Source organism: Zootermopsis nevadensis, unplaced genomic scaffold, assembly GCF_977971745.1.
Source record: "Zootermopsis nevadensis isolate Lab colony 2312 unplaced genomic scaffold, Znev_1.0 Znev_ptg000083l, whole genome shotgun sequence".
In the NCBI taxonomy this organism is placed as follows: Eukaryota; Metazoa; Arthropoda; class Insecta; order Blattodea; family Termopsidae; genus Zootermopsis; species Zootermopsis nevadensis.
Window position 1 is genome coordinate 970722 of NW_028259214.1, and position 24889 is coordinate 995610.

Sequence of the window (24889 nt, forward strand, 5' to 3'; positions counted from 1 at the left end):
AGGCGTGAACTCCCGATAAGCCGCCTAGGAACTCTGCTCTGCGTTATGTAGATTTCATCCATATTTGAACACGCGGAAGTTCAGGCAGACCGGCCCATTAACCTAATGTTTTAATTTGACTTTTAAATAACCGCCACCATTGTGCATGCTACTGAACTGCTAGTTAGTCCAGTCTGTCAACCCGGAGGAACAGAAAACTCACATTTATTGGGGACTCAGCCTACCGCTGTATATTCTGTGTGACTGTCCGCTTTATTTTAGCACCAGTAGAAGCATGAGAACGTCGCAAGGGGGACGGAGCTAAAAGAAATCATTGCATTATACATATCATTCCAATAAAAGCGTAACGGAATGAGTCTGTTCGGATGTTTAATTTCAGAAGCCATTGAGGAGACTCATTTTAAATGTGGTAACTGTAGCACATTTTCAGTTATTCGACATCAGGGACCTTAAAGTTAATTTCGGGAAGAGTTGTGAGTTGAAAAAAAACGCAAATATAAGCTACTTGTAGGAAATTTTAATTTATATGTACTGTATTTTACATCTCAGTGTTTCTAAAATGTTTTATTTATTCAGTGTTCTGTCTGACGACAGGTCCATATGAACAGGATCCTTCCATCCTTTTCTCGGACTGGGACCTGTTCATATACGTTCTTGGCAGATGATCCAGAAGTGGTTTGCCATTGCCTTCTTCTGTGTGTGAATGGAGTAATTGTTGGGATGCCACGGAGAAACCGGGGAAGCCCCCGGAGGAAAACTCCGTGTTGCCTAGACCACGGCCTTGCCCAACACAAGTTAATTTATTTACGTTTTTGATATTAAGCAAATTTAATTGAAGTCGTAGAAACTGAAATCTTACAGACAATTTCATTGTCACACTTACAAAGGCATTCCATATAATTCACAGTTTATTAACATTCTCTTACTCATGATCATTTTAACGAAGAAACTAGATTTTATATATTATTTAGATATTGTAAGCCGACTTTTTCCTACCCTCTTTGCTTACACAACACTCGTACGTCTTGGCTCAATTTCGTACTCCTGCATGTGAGTTTGTTTTCACACGTCATGTTTGCATATTTGTATCATACTAAAATGGCGCTCTTATCACTTAGAGCGTATTTGAAGGAAAGAGAAAATAAAAATTCTGTTTCTTTCTGATTGTATCCGAGCATTGGATCTGTCACTTGAGTGACGCAGGAAACGATATAAAATGTAGGCTGAGTGGTAAAAAGGAACTGAAAAGTGTACAGAGTATATACGTCGCAGAAATGTACAACCTTCCTTTCATACAAAGATTGCATATGTATTTGGTACGAGGATAATACCGTGTATAAGAATCCCCGTTGGCGACAGGCTACGTGTCTTTTAAAGTTTTCATACTTTCACAACTAGCAGAGAAAGGTTAGAATATCCCTTATTTATAGGTAAATTCAGGCTGATGGTAGTGGTTCCAAGACTGTAAGTCGTGATACCAATGCCTTCTCACACCTTTCTTTACATATTTCCCTCTGCATTCTTTCCTCATTCCTGAAAGTTTGCATGTATGTAGACTTTTAAACAGCGTTTATGAAAATAGTTTGAAGGGTTAAGCTACAGGGCCTTATTCGAAGGCTACGTTTTTAAATTTGCCCCTCAGGAATGTTATAATGAAGTCTGGTTATGTTTTGGAGAAGGAACAATAAAGGTATTTGAGATCTGAGGTTCTCAAGGCTCTGAAGATCTCCATGTTTCTTTTCTGGGTTCCAGCGAAGTGTGGGCTTGTATGCTGAAACCAACGTTTCGGATAACAAATTATCTCCATTTTCAGGCCTGAAATAAGTAAACTTTTATAAATATCGATGTTGTGAGCCTGGTGGTGATAATTTCTTGTCGAAACATGTAGGGTAACGTTGACTACAGCTTGTAAAATTAATCTCTAACCACTTCGTTTCAATTTTTAATTATTATATTGTTATGTTTATCTGTTATATCCTGTGTTCAATGTCTTTATTACATTTATGATATATTATTCTGCGTCCTACTACTGCTCTAAAGAAAACGCGTTCCTACTGTCGGTATTTTTTCGTTTCTACGTTCGTTTACATCCAGCATTTATATCTATATATCAGTGTATAGCTCTATGTAAATCTAGAAGTTTTGTGTTGGAACATTTGTGTTCGGTGGTGACCTGCTTTCTGAGTGTGTGTGTGTGTGTGTGTCGCGTAAAAGCTAAAAGCATGTTAGATTCCTTTCCCAGACATTTTCTCTTCTTTAGTTCAGTCACGAGTCATATGACTCCCTTTATCTCGCTTGTTTCCCATTAAGTCACTTTACTCAGCGGTGTCACACCAGCAAGGACGACGTCTCTTCATTTTCTCCTCGTGCATTAAGGTAATCGTGTTGCAAGTCGGCAGATCTGCCGTGTCGTGTAGGGAATACGTCATTCTGGTGGAATAAACCCTTGAAACCACGCAGTGCAATTCTACATTTTTATATACAGTGGGTATTGAATTGTCAGTACGGTACTTCGGGGTCTTATTTTCAGTCTGAAATGTCATGTGAACGTAAGTCCGGTTCTGAATAGTTATGGGTCCCGGATATTTAAGTTTAAGATGATTTTAACCTCACGTGAAACTTCAGGGTCGTTCATGCGTCTTACAGCAGCGAAAATCCGATTATGTACTTCTCTGTTTTCACGTAACTCCGGACATGTAAATTGAGGGAGTCAGGTCCGGTGATCGAAGTGGCCAGGTCTGCAGCCACCACGACCAAACCAATCCATCGGTCAAATTGCAGTGTTCGAAGATGATGCTGCAATGAACCACAGAAGAAGACTCTGCTTTTCAGATTTTCCTCGTTCGTGGTCGTCGCATCCAAATCAACACTTTTCATCCGCTTTGTCTATGCGACCTATTTTTTTTTTTCCTAAGGAAAAGAGTCGTTGAGTCACTGACAGAAACAATAGCCAATTGAGCTGAGTGCTTTTGCCAGGTATTTTTAAAATCTCGACTCTGGGTTTACTATGCGACAGAAAAACATTTACCCGAATTATTTACTTTAATTTAATCACAAGAACGTTTACAATGCAGAGTAACACTACGGGGTGTTGCACATTCTAATTAACTTACTTTAATTCGTGATACACACAAAACGTCTTTTTGAACTTGTCGACCGTTAAACGTTTACAAAAGTCACGTAAATAAATTGCTAGGATCCTTACATCATTTCTAAATGTTTAGGTAGCTTTACTATATATTTTGCCTATCTGTTCCATCACTTTTGCTTTGGACTGTGTTCCTGGTTCTCCTTGCGATAAATTTGTAAAATGAACAAATACGATTTAGAGATACCGTCTACCATTCTTCTGTTCATTGTCAGAATAATTAAACCGATTTTAATTAAATGTTAATGTTGTCAGAAATTATAATTTTTGTCGAAAATTGTTTATTCATCACTGAGAATGATTACGTAGGTCTGTCATTAAAATATGCAACTTTTTGTTGTGAAATGGTGTAACCTATATTTAACAAAATAAAATAAAATAACGTAATTGATTTTATGCAATTTTACAATCTCTGATGTGACTGGCTTAGCTAGAGTTCGTTTTATTGTGAAATAATTGTCATCTTTCACAGCTGAAAGTGTATATTTTGAATATTCGTCTTTCTTTTAGAACATTTTTGCTTTGTGCAATTTCGATTTCGTTGTTACAGTACATGGTATTATATTTCACTCGTTCTTACAATTTTGTATGTGGTCGTGTTCCAAATTTCAAGTGAAATAACAACACAAAGTGATAAATAGATCAGCTTATCCCTCTATCCTCACAATTAAAGCCAATTTATCCTACATGTTTTGTGCCGATAAAATAACACAGAGCTATTACCGCATCTCTGGGTGGGGTCTGTATTCGATTAGTGGCGCATTATCACCCCTGGCAGTCATCCTCCGGTGAAGCAATTTACCTCCAGCTGCGCGATCCTTACGCGGATGTCAGTGAGAAATATTCCTCAGATGATTTGTTTCCCTTCCCTTCATATCACCGTGACAAAGAGCGAGGAGGGTTTTGGCGGCCATGCGCAATTCTTTAGCCGTCTTCGTAAATCGGATGAAATATTTGTAAGAACGTTTTGTCGTTTATTTAAATTATTTAGTCTGTGCATGAGCTATGATTGCTTAAGTGGGTTTTTTACCTTGTGCTACTCAAATGTGACAAATCTCTGCTCTGTTTATTCAATATAATATGTTATGTGTTATGCCAGTAATTATCTTCCGTTAACAGGTAATTATGTAAATGTCACAATCAATACATCACTCCTTTTGCTAAATAATTTAACATGTGACTGTATGTTTCAACGCTGTTAAATCTTTCTTGGTTCGGATATACCACTCAGTGGCATACGTAATTATTTAGAATGTATCTATAAATGATTTTGCTCTAGTAAATTACGACATAAGAACACAACATAAATGTTTCATTACAGACGTAGTGAAACACAACATGTGTTGGACAACATACCAAAGCCCACTCTTGAGAAAATGATTTTTATTTGATATAAACTCAGTGGGAGATGTTACTACATCTATTAAAATGTCTACAAATTAATTATAAAACAATACATAAAGCTTCCATTTTAGCTATCCATCTCTCATACATATGCATTAATCTAATTCCGCTTTGATTTTAAACTACGGACACTAAGTGTAGAAAGATAAAAAATATGTATCGGATACAAAACAAAAATGTTGTTTTTACATTTTACAAACGCATGTAAATAAATACGCTCACATTTATGCGTTATGTATTGTATATTTTAATGATGGCATACGCATATGTGATGTGCAGAATTTGCATAATTAAGAAGTGCCATAAGCACAGGGTGAACAGTATGTTGATTTTTTTTACTATAACTGAATTTTTTTATCATCAATATAATAATGGTTTCAGTTATGCCCCTATTGGGCTCAGCTTATCATCTTAAGGTTTTCCCTCATCTGAACGCTTTGTTTAGAAACATTGTATCCTCGCAGTTAATCTAAGAGATAACCTTATGATAGAACTTGGACTGAAAAACCACTTAGGGATTTCATTATGTGATTTTGAAGCTTTGCTGTAACTGACTGATCCAAGCATACCTCGAATGTACACGAATTATGGAACTCAGAATCTTCAAACCATAAGATTAGATGTCACGTTGAAGTATTTGGTATTAGGTACTCTTGTAAGTACGTATTTTGTACATGGGGTACCCATATCTTCCGATAGCTCGTAGTAGTCTCTAATAAAAATACAGTTGTCTGAAATAAAAAATAATTTAATATTTCTAAGAAGAAATAGGTTTTTAACATTAATATTAAGGAATCACATAAATATATCCATCGTTATGTTCACCAAAATCCCACCGTTTGTCAATATCCATAGCTAGTTATATCCAGGCTGCACTATAAGATAATATTGACCTAAGATTAATTTTAATATTAATCTCCCATCTACTCATAAATCACCAAGTGATTTCATCTCTCGATTTGTTCTCCAATCAAGATTATGTATTCGTTTTCTTGTTTATATGTGTCTCAAACTGGTTATGAGTAAATGAACTGAGGACATTTGTGACTAATTTATGCCATTGAAGTAGACCGTACGGTACGTATTTCATTCTATGGAGGTCTTCCCGTAAGACTGTAACATCAGGGAAGTATGTGGATCGTCAGGAACACCTTCGCTTTAAATTCGATACATCACCGCCAATTTTATTGGCTAACGAACCAGTTAGAATAGAGACAAGCGGTTGGTTCGCCTAGAGTCTGAACGTGCGTGCCCAGAATTGAATTGGTATCGTTCACCTCGTGTGTGGGGAGGGTATTGGAGGAACTGAAGCCTGTACTCCATTCGTATGACTGCCTTGTCAGCGCGGTCTAATTTCACTCTGTGAATTACAAATAGTGGAAAAATGCGTACTCTAATAGAGTACATAATGTAGAAGTATTCTCAAAAAGTGTTCTTTGCCATTTCGCATGCTTCATGGTCCATGTTATTTATCGCAGTTGTAAATGCAGAAAATTTGCTGAAAACCTAATCGCTCTACAGACGCGTGAGTGCATAGAATCGCGTTGAAGAGATTTTCGAACGAGTCTGTAGATAGTAATGGTGTCTCTATTTCGTGTTTCGTGTCAGCGTTTTGTGGTCAAGATCCGCTGTAGAGTAGGTTGCTTTTCTAACGTTTCGGCTTCCATTTCAGTTGACATTTTCAGGGTGAAGCCCTTATATCACTGAGTGGGAAGTGAATTATGATTTGTTAAACATTGGAGCTGCGTGCTAACTAATGGGTGGAGTCACGCGATTGATAAAAAGTGGTGATGAGGGAGGGAGGGAGGGGCGATTAAGAGAGTGTTATGGACCAAGTAATTGGCGAAAAAGGTGTCTAGAAAAAATGTTAGCGATCTGCTATTAGGAAAAGAAGATTGTAGTTACATGTCTTAATCGAAGCTTTATATTAATCAATTAGATTAGTTTTTTTGTGGGCTGGACATTTTTTTGTTTCGGGTTGGAGTGACTAGAATAGAATTCCAAATTTTTACGTGGTAATGCTTTTTATAGACTGAGTAGGAGACAGTTTAGGTATAACTTCGAAAAAAGAGTAGATACATGGGCGAAAATGTAGAGACGAAATATATGAGAATGGTGGAGAAAGATACAAAACGAGGATGAAAAGAAGAAAAGACAAGACAAGGTGGAAATATCAGACATTTTTCATGACTGGTCCGTATATTTAATTTTACGTATTTTACATTGGCTTAGACCCACTTCTCTGCTGGCGTATGTTCACATCATCTTTAAAGAAATCTGTCATTTACATAAAATGTAATCTACGTCCAAGTGCCTTTCAGTGTCTGAAAAATGTACGCAGTGAAAGGGTCATTGTAGAGAGTTCAGTCCCAAATTACGTGGTCGAATTACTGGATGCTGGAGTTCAACATGGCCGCTGCCCGGGTGTTGGTAGTTGTTACCTCTCCCCTCCCGAGAATGAGATGATATCGCCTTGATGCGAGTCTATTGGAATCGACTTTGATACGCAGTCGACTGAGCAGACTCATCTCATCTCATCCTCACGCACGACATAAATTTTTATTGTTTCAAGCAGAAAACCTCATTGTGTCCCATCCATGCTACTTACCATGGATCTTAGGTTTTCGAAACTTGTTACCCTCACAAAGAATGTATCTTTATTATTCCTACTTCGTCCTTGTTCTGTCATAACCTGACTTTATTTAATAGTCATAGATAAGCTTACAGTCGCTCAGATGATCAATAAATCCCGTTTCTTTGGACCCAAAATTTTGTTAATTCTCACAAGAGCTCGCCTGTGGACCATTTTCAGAGTAAGTTGAATTCAGTTCACATCTTCACATCCTATTTATTTATGGGTAATCTTAATAATATCCCTGTTCTGCCTTCCGTTTACTCCTAGGTCTCTCAGCTAGTTTATTTCCTTAATGTTTTCCGAACAAAATTTTGTGTGCATTTATAATCCCCGCCATTCGTCACACTTTATGTTCAGTTCATCCAGAAGGATGAGACTGACAGGAAATGAAGCATGCCCGAGGACAAATTAGAAGTTTATGCAATATTTTAGTTGGTAGACCTCGAAGGAAGTCATCGCTACTTACGTTAGACCATATCAGAAATAGAAGACTCATTTATTTATAGTATATTTTACAACATTGTCAGTCGGTCAGACTTTACCGTGAAATAAGTAGTCGTGGCCTAATTTAAATTACTATCCCTGCATTTGCTGCAGTGACTGAAGGAAACCACGAAATCCTCAGTCGTTATACCCGATCTCTGGGCCGAGTTTGAACGTGGGATCTTCCGAATACAGAGAAGGATTGGGGAGGTTAATATTAAAACATATCTTAGAGAAATGATATTAGTTTAAGTGACTCAATTTAGGGTCGAATGATCTTCTGGTTATAGTTCCATAAATGACTTGATCACCTGAATTGTTGACTTTCCAAAGGAAAATCCGCAGGTGTTAGAAAATTTCAATTGGTTCTATCTGAACAAGGGCCCAAAGTTGTAGAGTGCGTTACTGAACCCGAGACCGTCAGAATGCAAGGCACACAGTGCACCGCTGATGTTTAGTGACCATCGGGCCGTGACGTTCTATTACAGCCTGTTGAGGATTGGGGTGGGGGCGTTCGATCAGCGCGTCCTTCATTTTGGTTCATCCCTTAATGGAGTACACACGACAACATTGCGCAGAGCTTTGACAGTGAGACGTGAAACCACGTCACTTAGCAGATTAGGGTTGCAAGCTCAGGCTCACGGAAACTTTCTCATGCGTTACCCATCACAAAGCGTCTGGATTCCCGAGCGTAGCTTCAGAATGTGTGGCAATATACGGTTCACGAACAATTTCGGGTGTTAATATGGGTGTTGGTCTTGTGGGTTGTAACGCCGTGTGGACTTGTAGGTAAATACCAACGTTTTGGAGAGACTTGTTGTCTCTATCTTCAGGGCTAAAATATAATCTCCCAGTTCACTTCAGCCCTGAAGATGGAGGCAGTATATTTATCCGAAACGTTGACATCTAAAGATGAATGCACACGGCTCCAAAGCCCAGAAGGTCATCATTAGAACAGTTTTTTGTTATGTAAAGATTTGAGGTTTTCACAGCGGTGAGTATGAATATTTCTGTCTTCTCGGTTGTTGCGCTGTGTAGTCTGGTCGATGTTAACCAACGTTTCGGAGGTCATACTGCCTCCATCATCAGGGCGATGAAGATTTCTGTCTTCTGGGTTGTTGCGCTGTGTAGTCTGGTCGATGTTAATCAACGTTTCGGAGGTCATACTGCCTCCGTCATCAGGGCGATTAAAAATATGAAGATTTCTGTCTTCTGGGTTGTTGCGCTGTGTAGTCTGGTCGATGTTTACCAACGTTTCGGAGGTCATACAGCCTCCGTCATCAGGGCGATTAAAAATATGAATATTTCTGTCTTCTCGGTTGTTGCGCTGTGTAGTCTGGTCGATGTTAACCAACGTTTCGGAGGTCATACTGCCTCCGTCATCAGGGCGATTAAAAATATGAAGAGTTCTGTCTTCTGGGTTGTTGCGCTGTGTAGTCTGGTCGATGTTAACCAACGTTTCAGAGGTCATACTGCCTCCGTCATCAGGGCGATTAAAAATATGAAGATTTCTGTCTTCTGGGTTTTAGCGCTGTGTACTCTGGTCGATGTTAACCAACGTTTCAGAGGTCATACTGCCTCCGTCATCAGGGCGATTAAAAATATGAAGATTTCTGTCTTCTGGGTTGTTGCGCTGTGTAGTCTGGTCGATGTTTCCCAACGTTTCGGAGGTCATACTGCCTCCGTCATCAGGGCGATTAAAAATATGAAGATTTCTGTCTTCTGGGTTGTTGCGCTGTGTAGTCTGGTCGATGTTAACCAACGTTTCAGAGGTCATACTGCCTCCGTCATCAGGGCGATTAAAAATATGAAGATTTCTGTCTTCTGGGTTTTCGCGCTGTGTACTCTGGTCGATGTTAACCAACGTTTCAGAGGTCATACTGCCTCCGTCATCAGAGTATGAAGATTTCTGTCTTCTGAGTTGTTGCGCTGTGTAGTCTGGTCGATGTTTACCAACGTTTCAGAGGTCATGCTGCCTCCGTCATCAGGGCGATTAAAAATATGAAGATTTCTGTCTTCTGGGTTTTTGCGCTGTGTACTCTGGTCGATGTTAAGCAACGTTTCAGAGGTCATACTGCCTCCGTCATCAGGGCGATTAAAAATATGAAGATTTCTGTCTTCTGGGTTTTTGCGCTGTGTACTCTGGTCGATGTTAACCAACGTTTCAGAGGTCATACTGCCTCCATCATCAGAGTATGAAGATTTCTGTCTTCTGGGTTGTTGCGCTGTGTACTCTGGTCGATGTTAACCAACGTTTCAGAGGTCATACTGCCTCCGTCATCAGAGTATGAAGATTTCTGTCTTCTGAGTTGTTGCGCTGTGTAGTCTGGTCGATGTTTACCAACGTTTCAGAGGTCATGCTGCCTCCGTCATCAGGGCGATTAAAAATATGAAGATTTCTGTCTTCTGGGTTTTTGCGCTGTGTACTCTGGTCGATGTTAACCAACGTTTCAGAGGTCATGCTGCCTCCGTCATCAGGGCGATTAAAAATATGAAGATTTCTGTCTTCTGGGTTTTTGCGCTGTGTACTCTGGTCGATGTTAACCAACGTTTCAGAGGTCATACTGCCTCCGTCATCAGGGCGATTAAAAATATGAAGATTTCTGTCTTCTGGGTTTTTGCGCTGTGTACTCTGGTCGATGTTAACCAACGTTTCAGAGGTCATACTGCCTCCATCATCAGAGTATGGAGATTTCTGTCTTCTGAGTTGTTGCGCTGTGTACTCTGGTCGATGTTAACCAACGTTTCAGAGGTCATGCTGCCTCCATCTTCAGGGCGATGAGTATGGAGATTTCTGTCTTCTGAGTTGTTGCGCTGTGTACTCTGGTCGATGTTAACCAACGTTTCAGAGGTCATACTGCCTCCGTCATCGGAGTATGAAGATTTCTGTCTTCTGAGTTGTTGCGCTGTGTAGTCTGGTCGATGTTTACCAACGTTTCAGAGGTCATGCTGCCTCCGTCATCAGGGCGATTAAAAATATGAAGATTTCTGTCTTCTGGGTTTTTGCGCTGTGTACTCTGGTCGATGTTAACCAACGTTTCAGAGGTCATGCTGCCTCCGTCATCAGGGCGATTAAAAATATGAAGATTTCTGTCTTCTGGGTTTTTGCGCTGTGTACTCTGGTCGATGTTAACCAACGTTTCAGAGGTCATACTGCCTCCGTCATCAGGGCGATTAAAAATATGAAGATTTCTGTCTTCTGGGTTTTTGCGCTGTGTACTCTGGTCGATGTTAACCAACGTTTCAGAGGTCATACTGCCTCCATCATCAGAGTATGGAGATTTCTGTCTTCTGAGTTGTTGCGCTGTGTACTCTGGTCGATGTTAACCAACGTTTCAGAGGTCATGCTGCCTCCATCTTCAGGGCGATGAGTATGGAGATTTCTGTCTTCTGAGTTGTTGCGCTGTGTACTCTGGTCGATGTTAACCAACGTTTCAGAGGTCATACTGCCTCCATCATCAGAGTATGGAGATTTCTGTCTTCTGAGTTGTTGCGCTGTGTACTCTGGTCGATGTTAACCAACGTTTCAGAGGTCATGCTGCCTCCATCTTCAGGGCGATGAGTATGGAGATTTCTGTCTTCTGAGTTGTTGCGCTGTGTACTCTGGTCGATGTTAACCAACGTTTCAGAGGTCATACTGCCTCCGTCATCGGAGTATGAAGATTTCTGTCTTCTGAGTTGTTGCGCTGTGTAGTCTGGTCGATGTTTACCAACGTTTCAGAGGTCATGCTGCCTCCGTCATCAGACTACACAGCGCAACAACCCAGAAGACAGAAATCTTCAGTTTTTTTGTTAGTTAGCCTCCATACTATTAACAATCACTAGTTACCATCCCAACACGACACGTAAACCCGTAGGCTGTACCAGGTTCATCTGACGGTATGTCACTCATCCCCTGCTTTCTTATCCGTTCCGATATTTCAGGTAGAGATCGAGCAACAAAGTCTTACCCACGCAAGATCGTATCGATCGTGACATGTGTTTTCTATAGACCGCTTCAAATCTCTCCCTTTTGTGATCTTTCTGCACCGCTCGCCTCGCTAGGCTATCCCTCATACCCGATCTTTATTCGTCACTGCTTGTTGTGTCTTCCCTGGCACTAATGGCACCTGGTGTGAACACCACGCCACCCTTCTCTGCCCCCCCCCCCGGGGGAGACACCGCTGCACCGAGTTATCAGCTGCGTGTGGTCCCACACCCAGTTGAGTTATGTTTTTCGAGAACTAGATTTTTTGTGGCACTTAAATGGAGAGAATCGATACAAAGTTTCACCCACAGCATCTACCTTCATAAAAGTTGATAACGTTTGATGCATTTCAATGCAGGCTGTATTATTAACATAATGGGTACGTTGAATGTCAACTCATGGTGTTATGCTACTCCGTCCTGTATCTACGACAAAGTTCTGTTTTTTTGGTTCTCGCCTCTGTAAATGAATGTTCCGTGCCAGTCCAGCACAGTAACACTTCTATGCAGGAAGTGAGTTGTCGATTAATTTCCATTTGAACTGCGTCACTCGGCTTATTTCTGCTTGTGTTCTTTATTACTTATGGTTTGTCAATATAAGACAGTGACACTACGGCCACAGTGATTTATTCAGTAGAAATAGTGTGCCATTATACTCAAAACTTAAAAAAAACATTTTTTTTATAATATCTGTGACGAATTTTATATCTGAATTTCCCAATTATCTAACGTGCGTGGGATATAGCTGAATGGCTGGGCATGGGTTTAAATCTCGGCCTTTCAGTAAAGTATGTTGCCCTAAATTATGTCACAACACTTCCTTCAACAACCTTTACACTTTATTAATTATTAATCATTAATCATTTTATCATTTAATGCTATGTACTCCTAGCCACAGACTGCATTATTTTAAAAAAAATTAAGAATTTAAATAGAATTTGTCATGTCACGAGTGTCTGTTGTATACAGTTAAATTTTTAATATTATGATTTTTTCAATGACTGTATACAGGTGTTTCATAAATATTACATTCAAAGGCAATAATGTATTTCGATAAACCACTGGTGAGAGAGTTGGAAAAATACGAAATCCGTGAACGTAATCAAGGAGTTTATGTGAGGTTGGCAGCAGTGTATTACACAATAAACAATCTCTGACATGATATTCGTATGATGTTTGATATTCATTGTAATATTACCGGCTTTTGTGTTCTTAGATTTGCATAAAAGGCGAGAATTTTGTTGACTACCTGAGCTAGGATCATCTCATGAAGAAAGCCTCCGGCACTGTGGAGTTAATTACTTAGCTACTTAGCTAATTGTAATTCAGCTCGTTTATAAAAGTCCTTAGCTGCATGCTGAAGCCTGTTATAGAAGAGCACTGTGAAAAAGAACACATAATTTGAAAAAGGAAAGATGTCACGTAAATGTACAATAGGATTATCGTCTGTGTGCAAAGATCATAGCTGTAGAGCCTGAGGACTTCAGTGATCTCGTGTTGATGGCGACAGCTTCTCATACACTCCCACTGATTCGTCACGTAACTTTAGATTATTTTTTCAGAATGTCTTTTCAGATACATATTAGTCTTAGACTGGTTAGAAACCAACTACTGCTTTTCAATATTTCTCTGTGGGTCCTAATTTCTTATGGGATACGATTTCTCTGCAGAATGCTAGAATCTGAGTCAAAGTGCTGTACAATTTTGTGGCACGTCTACAGGAAACTGACTAAATCCCTGCTGCTATAGAAACGATTGCTAATGGTCAAATGTCACGGTGGAGATTACTGGAAGGAAGGAATTATAGTAATGTGCGCATTACAAGTTTAAACGAAATTGAAAGAGACTGTCACTGTACCTAGTATTTAGAGACTGAGAATTAGTTGCTAATTACTTCTCAATCCTTTGTATAAGAAGTAGCTTGCAGCTTTGAAATGTTACTCCTGGAATCTGTTCGTTGATGTCTTTTGTGCTTAGAGGTTTGCACAGGGTTCATTTGCATACTATAATTACTAGCAGTTCTGAGCGTTAAACTGACTTGTGCTTTACAGGGATCATATAGTATTATTTTTTGTATCTTTATTTTTTCTTTCTTTCTAAATCTTTACCGTAAAAATGTCGAGGCCCGAGTGGGTAACAGTCCTTCATATTTGGGAGATACAGAGTTCAAAACTCGGTCTGGAGAACTTTATGGATGAAGATTTCCGTCTTCTGGGTTGTTGCGCTGTGTAGTCTGGTAGATGTTAACCAACGTTTCAGAGGTCATACTGCCTCCGTCATCAGGGTGGTTAACATCTACCAGACTACACAGCGCAACAACCCAGAAGACAGAAATCTTCATACTCTGATGATGGAGGCAGTATGACCTCAGAAACGTTGGTAAACATCGACCAGACTACACAGCGCAAGAACCCAGAAGACAGAAATCTTCATACTCTGATGACGGAGGCAGTATGACCTCTGAAACGTTGGTTAACATCGACCAGACTACACAGCGCAACAACCCAGAAGACGGAAATCTTCATACTCACCGCTGTGAGAACCTCAAGTCTTACAACCTTATGGATGACTGAGATTTCCGTTCCTACCGGGGGACGCTGTTAACGGTCGAACCATACGTCTTAATCCTTATTGGAAATCAGAGTCGTTAAAATTAAGTCCCATCTTTCTCCTCGCTGTTTTCCTTCCACAAGTAAGCCAGGCTTTATACCGCGCGCTCTCACAACCTTCATTTTTTTCCTCTCTCCGATGACGTAATGAAAAAATTGTCCAGTATAATCTAAACAACGCTGCATCTTAGAACTCAAAGAGTGATCCAGTTCACTAATAAGTGTTAACAATAACGTTGAAACGAACTATAATAAGTGTAAAAATCAGTTTCAGTAGGTTTCGCCAAATTGCATGCTCCAAGTTTACAACAACGTCCAAAAATTGAAAAGTTTTACTGTAAAGTCACATTTTAGTGAGGATAAGAAGCATGAAAATCTGGCTTACAATTCGGATTGAGAAAAACTGTATACATGCACAAGCAATATTTTCATCTGTAAATTATTATCCGTGCTGAAGGGAAACTTTTCTGAAATGGAGAAACATATTCATATCTTTGCGGATTTGGTCACAGGAATTTTCTGTTGTATTAATAAGTATGTTACATAAATAATGTTGATTGGATTTATATGGCGAACTTCTGTGTTGTTATGAAACTTCGTGTTCGTCCATAACGTCCTACGGTTAGTGTAATGTTTCCTGTAATGGCTTTGTTCCTACCTTCGCTGCTGTACCTGAAGGCGCCTGCGGTTCGAGCAAAGTTCCTGTATTAATTTCATGGGTCTTAATATGTACACTACGTCTTGGAAGTGTGGCTTTAAGCGTAATTAAACTTGCTTACTTCTTATCTTTCCTGCTTTATTTTCGGAACTACTATGTAACGCAAAATATGTGTTTTTTCACAAGTTGTCTGCCTAAGGCTGGTAATAAAACTTGTGTTGCTGTGTCATAAAAATGTTATTTCCCACTTCACCCCTTGGCAATTCTAAACCCTTTTCGAAGTGACAAGTGATGGACCCTTAAGGGGTGGATAAGGGTTCTTCTGTTGGATATAATTTTATTCGTGTGCTCCTGTAGGTCTTCGAGGCGAATTTCCTTTTTAAATAAATGTCTGTGATAATTTGTTGAAGATGGTTATCTTCTGGGTTGTTGCGCCATCTGGTAGAACTTACCGAAGTCTCAGATATGCTGGTGCCTTGTTTATTTCCTCCTCAAATAATTGGACTTAGCCATATTTTCATACAGATCATCGAGAAATTCGCGTGCAAATGAAGCAAAAGATGATCGTTTGCAATTTTATAACAGGCGATTGCCGTTAAAACGTAACAAATTGTAACTGCCTTGTTTTATGTAGCTATTATTACTGTCCGCGTCGACTTACTCCATAGTAGTGACTTTGACTCGGTTTCTCAGGGCTTGGTTTATGTAGTGGAGCACTAAAGAGATTCTGGCTATTTCAGCCTTAAATATGGTGTTTTTTGTTCTTCCGAAACGTCGGAATCTACCTACACGTCCACACGGCATTGCTACCCAATAGACCAACACCGATATACGTGAGGCTGATTTAGGTATGCTTCATATTTTTTATACTGTACGTTATTTTGATCTGTGTTTTATTTATTTATCCTTAAAATAAATTATCACTGCGCTGGAATGTATCGTTGTCGTAGTAAGCCCCGATAAAGGAGGAAGAAGACCTTGTGACTTCATCACGGATAAAGAGTTATTCCGAAGTAGAGCGCAAATGGGAGCCCATCCCGGGGTGCAACATGTAGCAATTTTAACAAGACAAACGAAGAACGAAGTCAAGCTGACAAGAGAGAAACGACACGCAACAAAGTAGAAAGGAGAGAATTAAAATAGAGCCACGAAGAGTTATAAAACAATGAAAAAACTGAAAACTAAGGTGTGCGGAGAGATGAGAATGGAAGTTAACAACCCAGAGAAATGACGAAAGTAAGAGAAGAAATAAACGTCGCGAATGACAGATGTGAAAAGATGATTCCAGCATAAGGGGGCAGCCGTAAATATTAAGGATTTGCCACGAAAAAGAGAAAAACTTTGGTAATTTGCGTATTTCTTCCGTAACGTAAATAGGAATTAGATTTATTACGCGTTTTCTTTGTGTAAAGGGCAAGGTAATTTCTTTGTTGGCTGAGTATACTGCCAGTGTCTTATGATAGTGTAGTCAGCCAGATGATGAAACATCTCAAACGCTTTGCTGCTGTCAGCCGGAACAGTTTGGTTAACAGCGAGTGTTTGCGATCTGGTCTACCAGAGTTCGATTCCTGATATCATCAAGGCTGTCCGATTTACCCGCGATGACTCATCGCCCTGATGATTGAGGCATCAGGGACCTCTGAAACGTCGGTAAACTTCTACTATACTACACGGCGCGACAACCCAGAAGACAGCCATCTTCGGATTTACCGCCATGAAAGTCTCAGATCCTATATAATCAAGACGTTTTAAGCTGTGTATCTCGTTTACAGAATCGAAGAGGTTAATTTAAAACAACAGAGCAATCACTTTTAAATACTTAATCCGCAAGTCATTCATACCGAAGACAGACTATTCGTAATTAAATAGTTAAAATGCTAAGCGAAGAAGAGATTATGCCAGCTAAGATGTAATAAAATGTTTGACTGTACATTTTAAAATTTGAAATTGTCCTTTCATAAAACCACAGCAATTAGTGTGTTCTGTCTTTCGGTAGATACTGCTTATTTTCTTGAATGTGTGGTTCAGTAAGAAGTGATATTAAACTTAGACGAAGAGAATAAAATTCTACTTTATATGCATCACACTGCAATTTCAGCTCTTGTGCAATGATAATGTCGGCATTATTACAATTTAAGTACCAAATGAGCTTGACTGCTAAACGCCACGTAAACGTTTTGGAGGGTTCATGAAATACGCAACCTCAAGGAATACTCAAGTATTTCCTGGCTTTTATTTCCCGGATTCAGATCTCACAGCGATACCTTGGCACTTTGCATGAAGTGATAAATGCGTGTGCAGCAGTCAACAGTATGCTGCCTAGAAGGAAACTGATATAATTCTTGCCTAGTTTATCCAGTTAAATAGAAATTTAGAAACGTTGGCATCTAAATACAAGTCCACACGGTGTTACAACCCATAATAATTCCTTCGACATCTTTACGGCTGTGAGAAGTTCAGATCGTAGAGTAATTTTGAAGCTGAAACTCTAGGACGGACGGACGGACGGACGGAGAGTTTTATAAATAGGGGAGTACCGGGCCAATTGCTTCATTTTCTTGAGAAAAAAATTATGATTCGAAGCGAAACCCTTTCTTAACGCTAATGTCCGTAATCTTACACCATTTCTAAATAGTTTTGCAATGTTTGTGATTACTGTTGGTTAATTACAACACTGCTCGAAATTTTGCTGTGTTTTTAGAAGCCTTGTATCGGCGTCATTTGTCGATAGCTTCAGGCTCTAGTCATTTTAACCTCATGTACTCGATGAATAGGTGACTGAGGAAAGCCAATCTTAACTTAGGACGAAGCACATGTAACGAATAAATTTCATGTATTCTCAGAGAACAAATTTGGAAATGTGTATTTTAAATTGGGTACACTTTTTTCAAACTTCAGTTTAGATGAGGTGATCGGAAAAATACTTTCACGTCCTTATAAATTTCACATCGTAATATCTAACCCTGTAAAGCCGAAACTTGCCTAAAAAAATTAAAATTCAGTCCGTACCGCAAAGGAAACACACCTCTTCACCATTACAAAGATCAAATGATGAACTCTGTTCAAGGAAATAATCGCTGTTTACACTGAGAATCACACGAAACTAACACACACAAATGTAGACTTATTAATTGTTAAAGCAGGTGGTACATATAGTTACCACTGGGCTTTAAATGGTTAATTAAGCAAAAGGGACAACTTTACCTTTACCTTTACCTTGTATCACTCTGAAATTAAATAATCCTATTACTAGAATCATAATGTCTGTACACTTGCCCGTTCAAAATTACCAGGTATTTACGGCTATCGTACCGTCAGAGCAGCTTTGTGTGATCTCATTGCCATTCTGCATAGTTATCCGTTAACGTAGAAATCAAATTAATTCAAAACATTAAAAATTTGTCAATACTCCATTGTGTATACCATCATGCGCCAACCTGTGAACCGGGTAGTTCAGTAAGCATAGTGGTTGGCTTGCTGGCTGGTCCAGTGGAATCCCATTCTCAGCTGGGACATAGATTTTTCTCTTCGCCACAACAACTGGACCCTGGGGTCATCCCAGTCTCCTATATACTGTGGCCTTTTTTCCCGGGAGTAAAGCGGCCGGAACGTGAAGCTGACAGCTCATGTTTATCCAGTAAAGAGGTTGAAAAATGCCCGGAGCTTGCCGCTCAGTCTCCCATGTGTCTTCCTAGTCTAGTGCTTAATTAAACACTCGCATGGGCTGTAACGCTTTGTAGTCTGATAGAAGTTTACCGACGTTTCAGAGGTTCTTGCTGTCTCCATCATTAGGACACTCATCGCGATTTGCATAGATAATGCTGCTCAAATAAGAAAGTTTATTCCCGTCATGTTACGCTAGTCATAATAATAGAAAAAAAATGTGAAGCTTCAGATAACGTATTTTTCTACATTCCCCAGGTCCAAAGTCTAAGCATATTTCTCGAAACTTCTTTCCTTTATTTAGCAATTCTTTATAGGGTACTCGGGGCAAATTGAAAAGACGGTTTTTGAACTAGACACTGGAAAGGATGCAGAAGTAAGCGACTTTGACTAGATTTAAATTAAAATTCCAGAATTACCATAGAGAGAATAAAGTATACCATGACAGCTCATCAGCCAATATACACCGGTTTCAGAATCGAAATTCGAACTCAAGACCTACCGAATACAAAGCAGACGTACCAGCTACCACACGATACTTGGTATCGGCCTTTTTTTACGAAAATATAAACCATAAAATTATTTTAATTAAATTTATTTGAGAGGTTGTGTAGATTGAAGAACGTGCGTTGGCATTTCTGTGACGCGCAAGAAGATGTTTCTTTTAACTGTGGCAGTGTAATAGAGTAAATACTGGAAGATAGGTGGAACAAACACGAGGCGAGGCGTAGTGTAAACACTAGCTGGCTGTAAGACGCATAGAACGTACGAGGACAGGAAGGAACACAATCTCTTCGCAGGCAACAGGTTCCCTGCGGCTTAGGCAACCGAATTTACAGCCAGTGGCGTGTCTGCGTAGCTCGATATCTTAGTTTCATCGATTTGCGTTGCTAATTCATGTTTCTCCTCTGTGTCTGTGCGTAAGAATAAGACACTTAATAGGGATTTTACCGTCTTAACACTCTGAAGCCGAAGGTCGAGTAAATAATATTTAAGAATTTAGTTCGTACCGCGAAGAAAACATCTTACCGTTACAAATATGAATTGATTGACGCTGTTTAAGGAAATAATAGCTGTTTGCATTGAAGATCGTTCGAAACCCAAAAATTTAAAATGCAGAGTTACTGCCATTGGGCTTTAAAGAGTTTATTCAGATCTCATCCTCTTGGGCTGATCTCCGTTTTTACAAACGAAGGAACGAGTATCGAAACATGGCTGTATAATCATTACATCATACGTGAGAGAAATTTTATTCTTTAAGCCTAATTTAAATTGAAAAGTATTTTATTCATTATAGAAACTTAGTAGTTATTCAGTCATTCAGAGAATTCTCTGGACTGAAAAGCGGACAGCTCGTAATTTCGTCCGTCTCTGTTTCCAGTGCCACCAGAGAAACTTGTGATTGTGGACGAAAAGGGTGCAGATAGGACGTCGGTCGTCGGCCCATATTCGGAATGCGCCGATCTGGCCCTTCGCTGCGACCTGTATGGTGGTAAGTACATGAGTCATGCATTATGTAGAATTCTCTTGGATGCGAAGTTGTTATTCATATTTAATGAGACCTGCCTCCTTTGCCTGCCCTCGGGTGTGCTTCGTGCCATTGAATAAGTAACGTATTAAACATTTGTCCCGTCATTCTTAAGACATTTCTGCAGATACTGTGTGTTTATTGGTGTTGACAGCACGACAGCGGCAAGGCAGCTACTTCGTGGCTTAAGGGTAATGAACTAGACTTGTGTGTCAGAGCTCTCTGGTCCAAGAGACGGAACGAGAATACAGAGCAGTGACGGTCTAAACTTGTATTCGGTAACGTACCTACTCCGTGGTTTTATAGTTCTTTTTAAGATCCTTGGCAGTCTCGCAGTCACTACTTCCCTACGTTCTCTTCTACGCTGTGTCTTTATCTTCCATCTCTTCACACTCATCTTACTCGTGTCGTGCTCGGCCTTCTGTTATGTCTACGGTTTCTTACTCTCCCTCCAGGGTGTCCTTCCAGTAGCATTTTTAACACCGTTTGGCTGTTTTTTTCCCTATGTATATGGCTCGACCATCTTAGTCTTGGAATTCTTACTGTTACAAAGCCCAGGTCCTGACGTGCGTCTTAGCTCTTGGTTGCTTCGTGTACCCCACCGATTTCTTTCAATCAACGTTATGTTAACTACATTTGTTCAAAGGCGACATTTCAGGTCTTTCGCCGCTGACAGTATCAAAATGGCTGCCTTATAGAATGTTGCGCCGTGTAGACTGGTAGATGTTTATCGAAGTTTCAGAGGTACTCACGGCCTTCATCATTAGGACCCTGAAGAAGGAGGCAGCGCCTATCTTTAGTGCGAACAGTAGCAGCCTTTGTCCGGCATTTTAACCTCACCGCTGCTTTGGCAAAGTACTGTAGTTAACGTTGGCTCTTGAGCTCTGCCCCGTCCATTGTCACTCGCCGCCCCCCAAACCTGCAGCGCGGCACGTAAGCTCCCGTTGTGCTGCCTTCTATTTAGCAAACAGTCCGCGAGCAATCTTCCTGTCACCCACCACCACTCACCCTTGCCGGCACTTGAGGAACCCCCACTCCGCAGCCTACAGGCATGTGCTATGTAATTTTTCAGCCAGCAGAGTGCTGAATTCAAGACAAATATCCTACTGTCAGTATGCTTTGGTCTGTGTTGGATGTGGTTCAGACTGCTCCAACCGCGTGCTTTTACCAGCGTGTTCTGTACTCAGGGACGGCGAAATGAATGTGAAAAGAGAACTGTAGAAAAGTGGCGTGCTTATAAGAGAAGATTCAGGGACGGAAAAAAGTTCCAACCTCGATGTTCTATGGAGTTCGGTAATGACTCTTAGTTCTACTGTTGAGTCCACATGCAGGTCCTTTCATTGACTGATGCCAGGTGACGACATGAATTATATCCAGTCATGAGGCTCACTCTCTCTCTCTCTCTCTCTCTCTCTCTCTGCAGATGCATTTCAACGTCTCGCCATTTTCTTCGTTTTGATTCTGGTAGGGCGTGTGTCATGCGGGTGGCAGGTTGCACAGGGACTGAATTATGAGATTTTGACGTTGCGAGATTGTTTCCGCTCGGATTACTTAAAGACGGTGTTTCAAGTTAAGAAGTTTGTTAGTACGGAGATATGAATATGAATGATTAATAACGACAGGTGTTTTGGAAAGAGCGGGTCGTGGCCGATTTGGAGACACTAACACGGCAGGCTAGACAGAGCATGAACATAACCCCAAGATAGATAATGCGACAGGTATTTTAGCCGGAATATAGAGTATACCGCTTCACTAGCCAGTTTTGTGTTTTCATTTGAAGTTCTTATGAATTTTAATTCTAATAATATCGTGCAGCTGGTAATATTTTTTGAATAATTTGTAAACAGAAAAAGTTCAGAATCTTTATAATAGTCTATTAAATTTTTCCCACACTAACGCTTTTCCTTTTTGCATTTTCCTCATGACCGCGTCGACGAGACACCTCTACCAGTCCTTTTCCTGAGCCAGATGAAGCCAATACACGCACTGCAACATTGTTTCTCATGCTCCATTTTAATATCATCCTTCCAAATACGCCATGATCTTTCAAGTGAAACCTTCCCTTCAAATTCGCTTCCAACCAGAATTTTACACGTAATTCTCAACTCCCACGCGCGTATTACATGCCTCGGTCATCTTATACCCCATTTATTTTATTATCCTAATAATATGTGTTAAAGTTTATGAATTATTAAGCTCTTTGCTGTGTAATTTTTTACAAGTCTATAGTTTGTAGGGTTTGAGGTGTCCACGATGGTGAGTCTGAAGATGGCTATCTTCTGGGTTGTTGCACCATGTAGTCTTGTAGAAGTTTACCATCGTTTTAGAGGTCCTTGCTGACTCTATCATCAGGGTGATCTTCTGTCTGACTACACGGCGCAACAACCCAGAAGACAGCCATCTTCAGGTCTGCAGTTTGTCAAATCTGACACTCAGGGCCCTTAACGCTAGCATTTTGAAGTCGGTAATCGCCACTGACACAAAAGAACCACCTTAAATAATTTGTTCACATCACAAAAAAGAGAGAAAATCACCTTCAGCTATAAACACGATGAGAAATGTCGAAGATCGATTGCCACTGATTTGGTTTAACTCTCACAAAGTGAACATCTTGTCTACTCAGTAAGTCACTTGCCTTTTTGTGTGACTCACGTTAGTTAATTCCTGCTTTGAACTTCTCTTCCCTGCCCAAGCTCCTTTGGCATTCAAACCCTTCGCCTGCCTCAAATATACCCCCCCCCCCCCGCCCTCCACCTTCCAAACTGTCTCTTGTTGTTTCTCAGGAGCTCCGAACTGCGTGTAAGTTACACGAAGCATACAAACACTTAGCTGTCACATTCCAAGAAGAGCTTAGTCCGTTAGACGTGAAACATGCGGTTAGGAATATCTTTGTTCTTATCAGCTTTTAACATCTACGACGTGCTATACTTTCTCTGTTCCCCTGGAAAGTATACAACACGCCTGATCTGAAACCATAGCCCTGAATTAAATTTTAGCTGGAATATAGCATAGAAACTTCGTAATTCCTAAAATGCTGTTGACTTTTCGTTCAGTTATTTTTATGATACGATAACATTAATCTGCATCGGAGGGGACATAATAATTTTTAGATGCATCATTCGACTTCTTTGCTGTAGGAGTAAAAATTGTCATTATTTGAATTAATGTATGTTGGATGCTCGTGAAGGAGTCGATCTGGAAGTAAACGCAGAAAAAAGCAAAGTGTGCGTCGACGTTTCGGAGTCATAATGTATCTCGTCAACGCGGCAGTAGATTTTCTAGTTCGATGAAGTGCTGGTATCTGTTGACTCTGATCGGTGGAGTCGGGCAGTGCATTAGGTTATTGCCAAGTTGAAACTTTTAGCACGGTGTGACGCCATAAATATTGAAGTGCCGCTCAAAATGAAATTTCTGTAAAAGGAATCGAACCCCTGAATTGCAGCTCGCAACGAAGTACTCCCTAGACCTCAGCCGTTATTATGAGTCTGAAATTTCAGTAATATTTTTAATGGTGGTCTAGCGGTTAGATTGCTGGCCTTGTAATCCTGGGGTCTCGGTTTCAATTCCCGGCGGTGCCCGAATTTATAACTTGTGTTGGGCAAGGCCGTGGTCTAGGCAACACGGAGTTTTCCTCCGGGGGCTTCCCCGGTTTCTCCGTGGCATCCCAACAATTACTCCATTCACACACAGAAGAAGGCAATGGCAAACCACTTCTGGATCATCTGCCAAGAACGTATATGAACAGGTCCCAGTCCGAGAAAAGGATGGAAGGATCCTGTTCATATGGACCTGACCTGTCGTCAGACAGAACACTAAATAATAATAAGATGAGGTGGTCTAGCGGTTAGAACGCTGGCCTTGTAATCCTGGGGTCCCGGATTCAATTCCCGGCGGTGCCCGAATTTATAACTTGTGTTGGGCAAGGCCGTGGTCTAGGCATCACGGAGTTTTCCTCCGGGGGCTTCCCCGGTTTCTCCGTGGCATCCCAACAATTACTCCATTCACACACAGAAGAAGGCAATGGCAAACCACTTCTGATCATCTCTGCCAAGAATGTATATATGTATGAGCAGGTCCCTGACAACCTGAAGAGGTTGGAAGGATCCTGTTCATAATATATGGACCTGTCGTCAGACAGAACACTACAAATAAAATAAAATAAAATATTATAATTTCATTGTTAATACTTTAGTGTGGTAGGTTTGGTTAGGTTAGGTTAGGTTAAGTTTGGTTTGGTGGGGTTAGATTATTTATTTTATGTTAGGTTAGATAAGGTTAGTTTCATTTGTATTAGGATAGGTTACTTTAGGTACGGGATGTATTAGGCTACATCAGGTTAAGTTAGGTTATTTTAAGTTCGGTTCGGTTGGTTAAGTTGGTTTAAAGTGAGACAATGTGTGTTTACAGTTAATCGCGATAACACGGAGAGCATTAAATTGGTGTACTTATTCGGTAAGTAAAATTAATTTATAATTATGAAATAAAATAGTTAACCCACTTAAAGGAGATGGACTACAGGGTCCCAAAACTTGCACTTCGTATCAAACAAAATCTATTCTGAGGTCATTCAAAAGATGACTGAGAATTCGGAATAAGTTTACACTTACTGGGGATAGCAGACTGTGTTGAAAACTACGCTTAGGGTAAAAGTTAATAGGCCATAGTGTCGTAAGTGCTTGAACTCCGCTTGTTTACATTCGCTCTATGCTAACAGTGGATGAAATACAGTCCCAGTGCATATATCTGCCTCGTTTCCAGCGGCAGAAGTTAAAGTTTTGAGAACTGAAATCTGGAA

General features: G+C 40.2%; 1 protein-coding gene and 2 long non-coding RNA genes across 10 annotated transcripts in view; 1 reads left to right on the top strand and 2 right to left on the bottom strand.

The window, feature by feature from the left end:
- LOC147870927 (uncharacterized) overlaps positions 1-24889 on the bottom strand; it is a 474306-nt gene that overhangs the window by 234344 nt on the left and 215073 nt on the right. The gene's annotated exons all lie outside the window — the stretch shown is intronic.
- LOC147870929 (paired box protein Pax-2-like) overlaps positions 1-24889 on the top strand; it is a 318072-nt gene that overhangs the window by 204960 nt on the left and 88223 nt on the right. For 6 of the 7 annotated variants that reach the window (XM_087341655.1, XM_087341652.1, XM_087341656.1 and 3 more), the window contains one exon: positions 19948-20058. The exons of the other annotated variant lie outside the window; for it this stretch is intronic. In XM_087341655.1, the coding sequence (XP_087197781.1) occupies positions 19948-20058 (111 nt within the window). The remainder of the gene's footprint in view (positions 1-19947; positions 20059-24889) is intronic. 7 annotated transcript variants of the gene reach the window in all.
- LOC147870930 (uncharacterized) overlaps positions 1-24889 on the bottom strand; it is a 213082-nt gene that overhangs the window by 95463 nt on the left and 92730 nt on the right. The window lies entirely within an intron of this gene.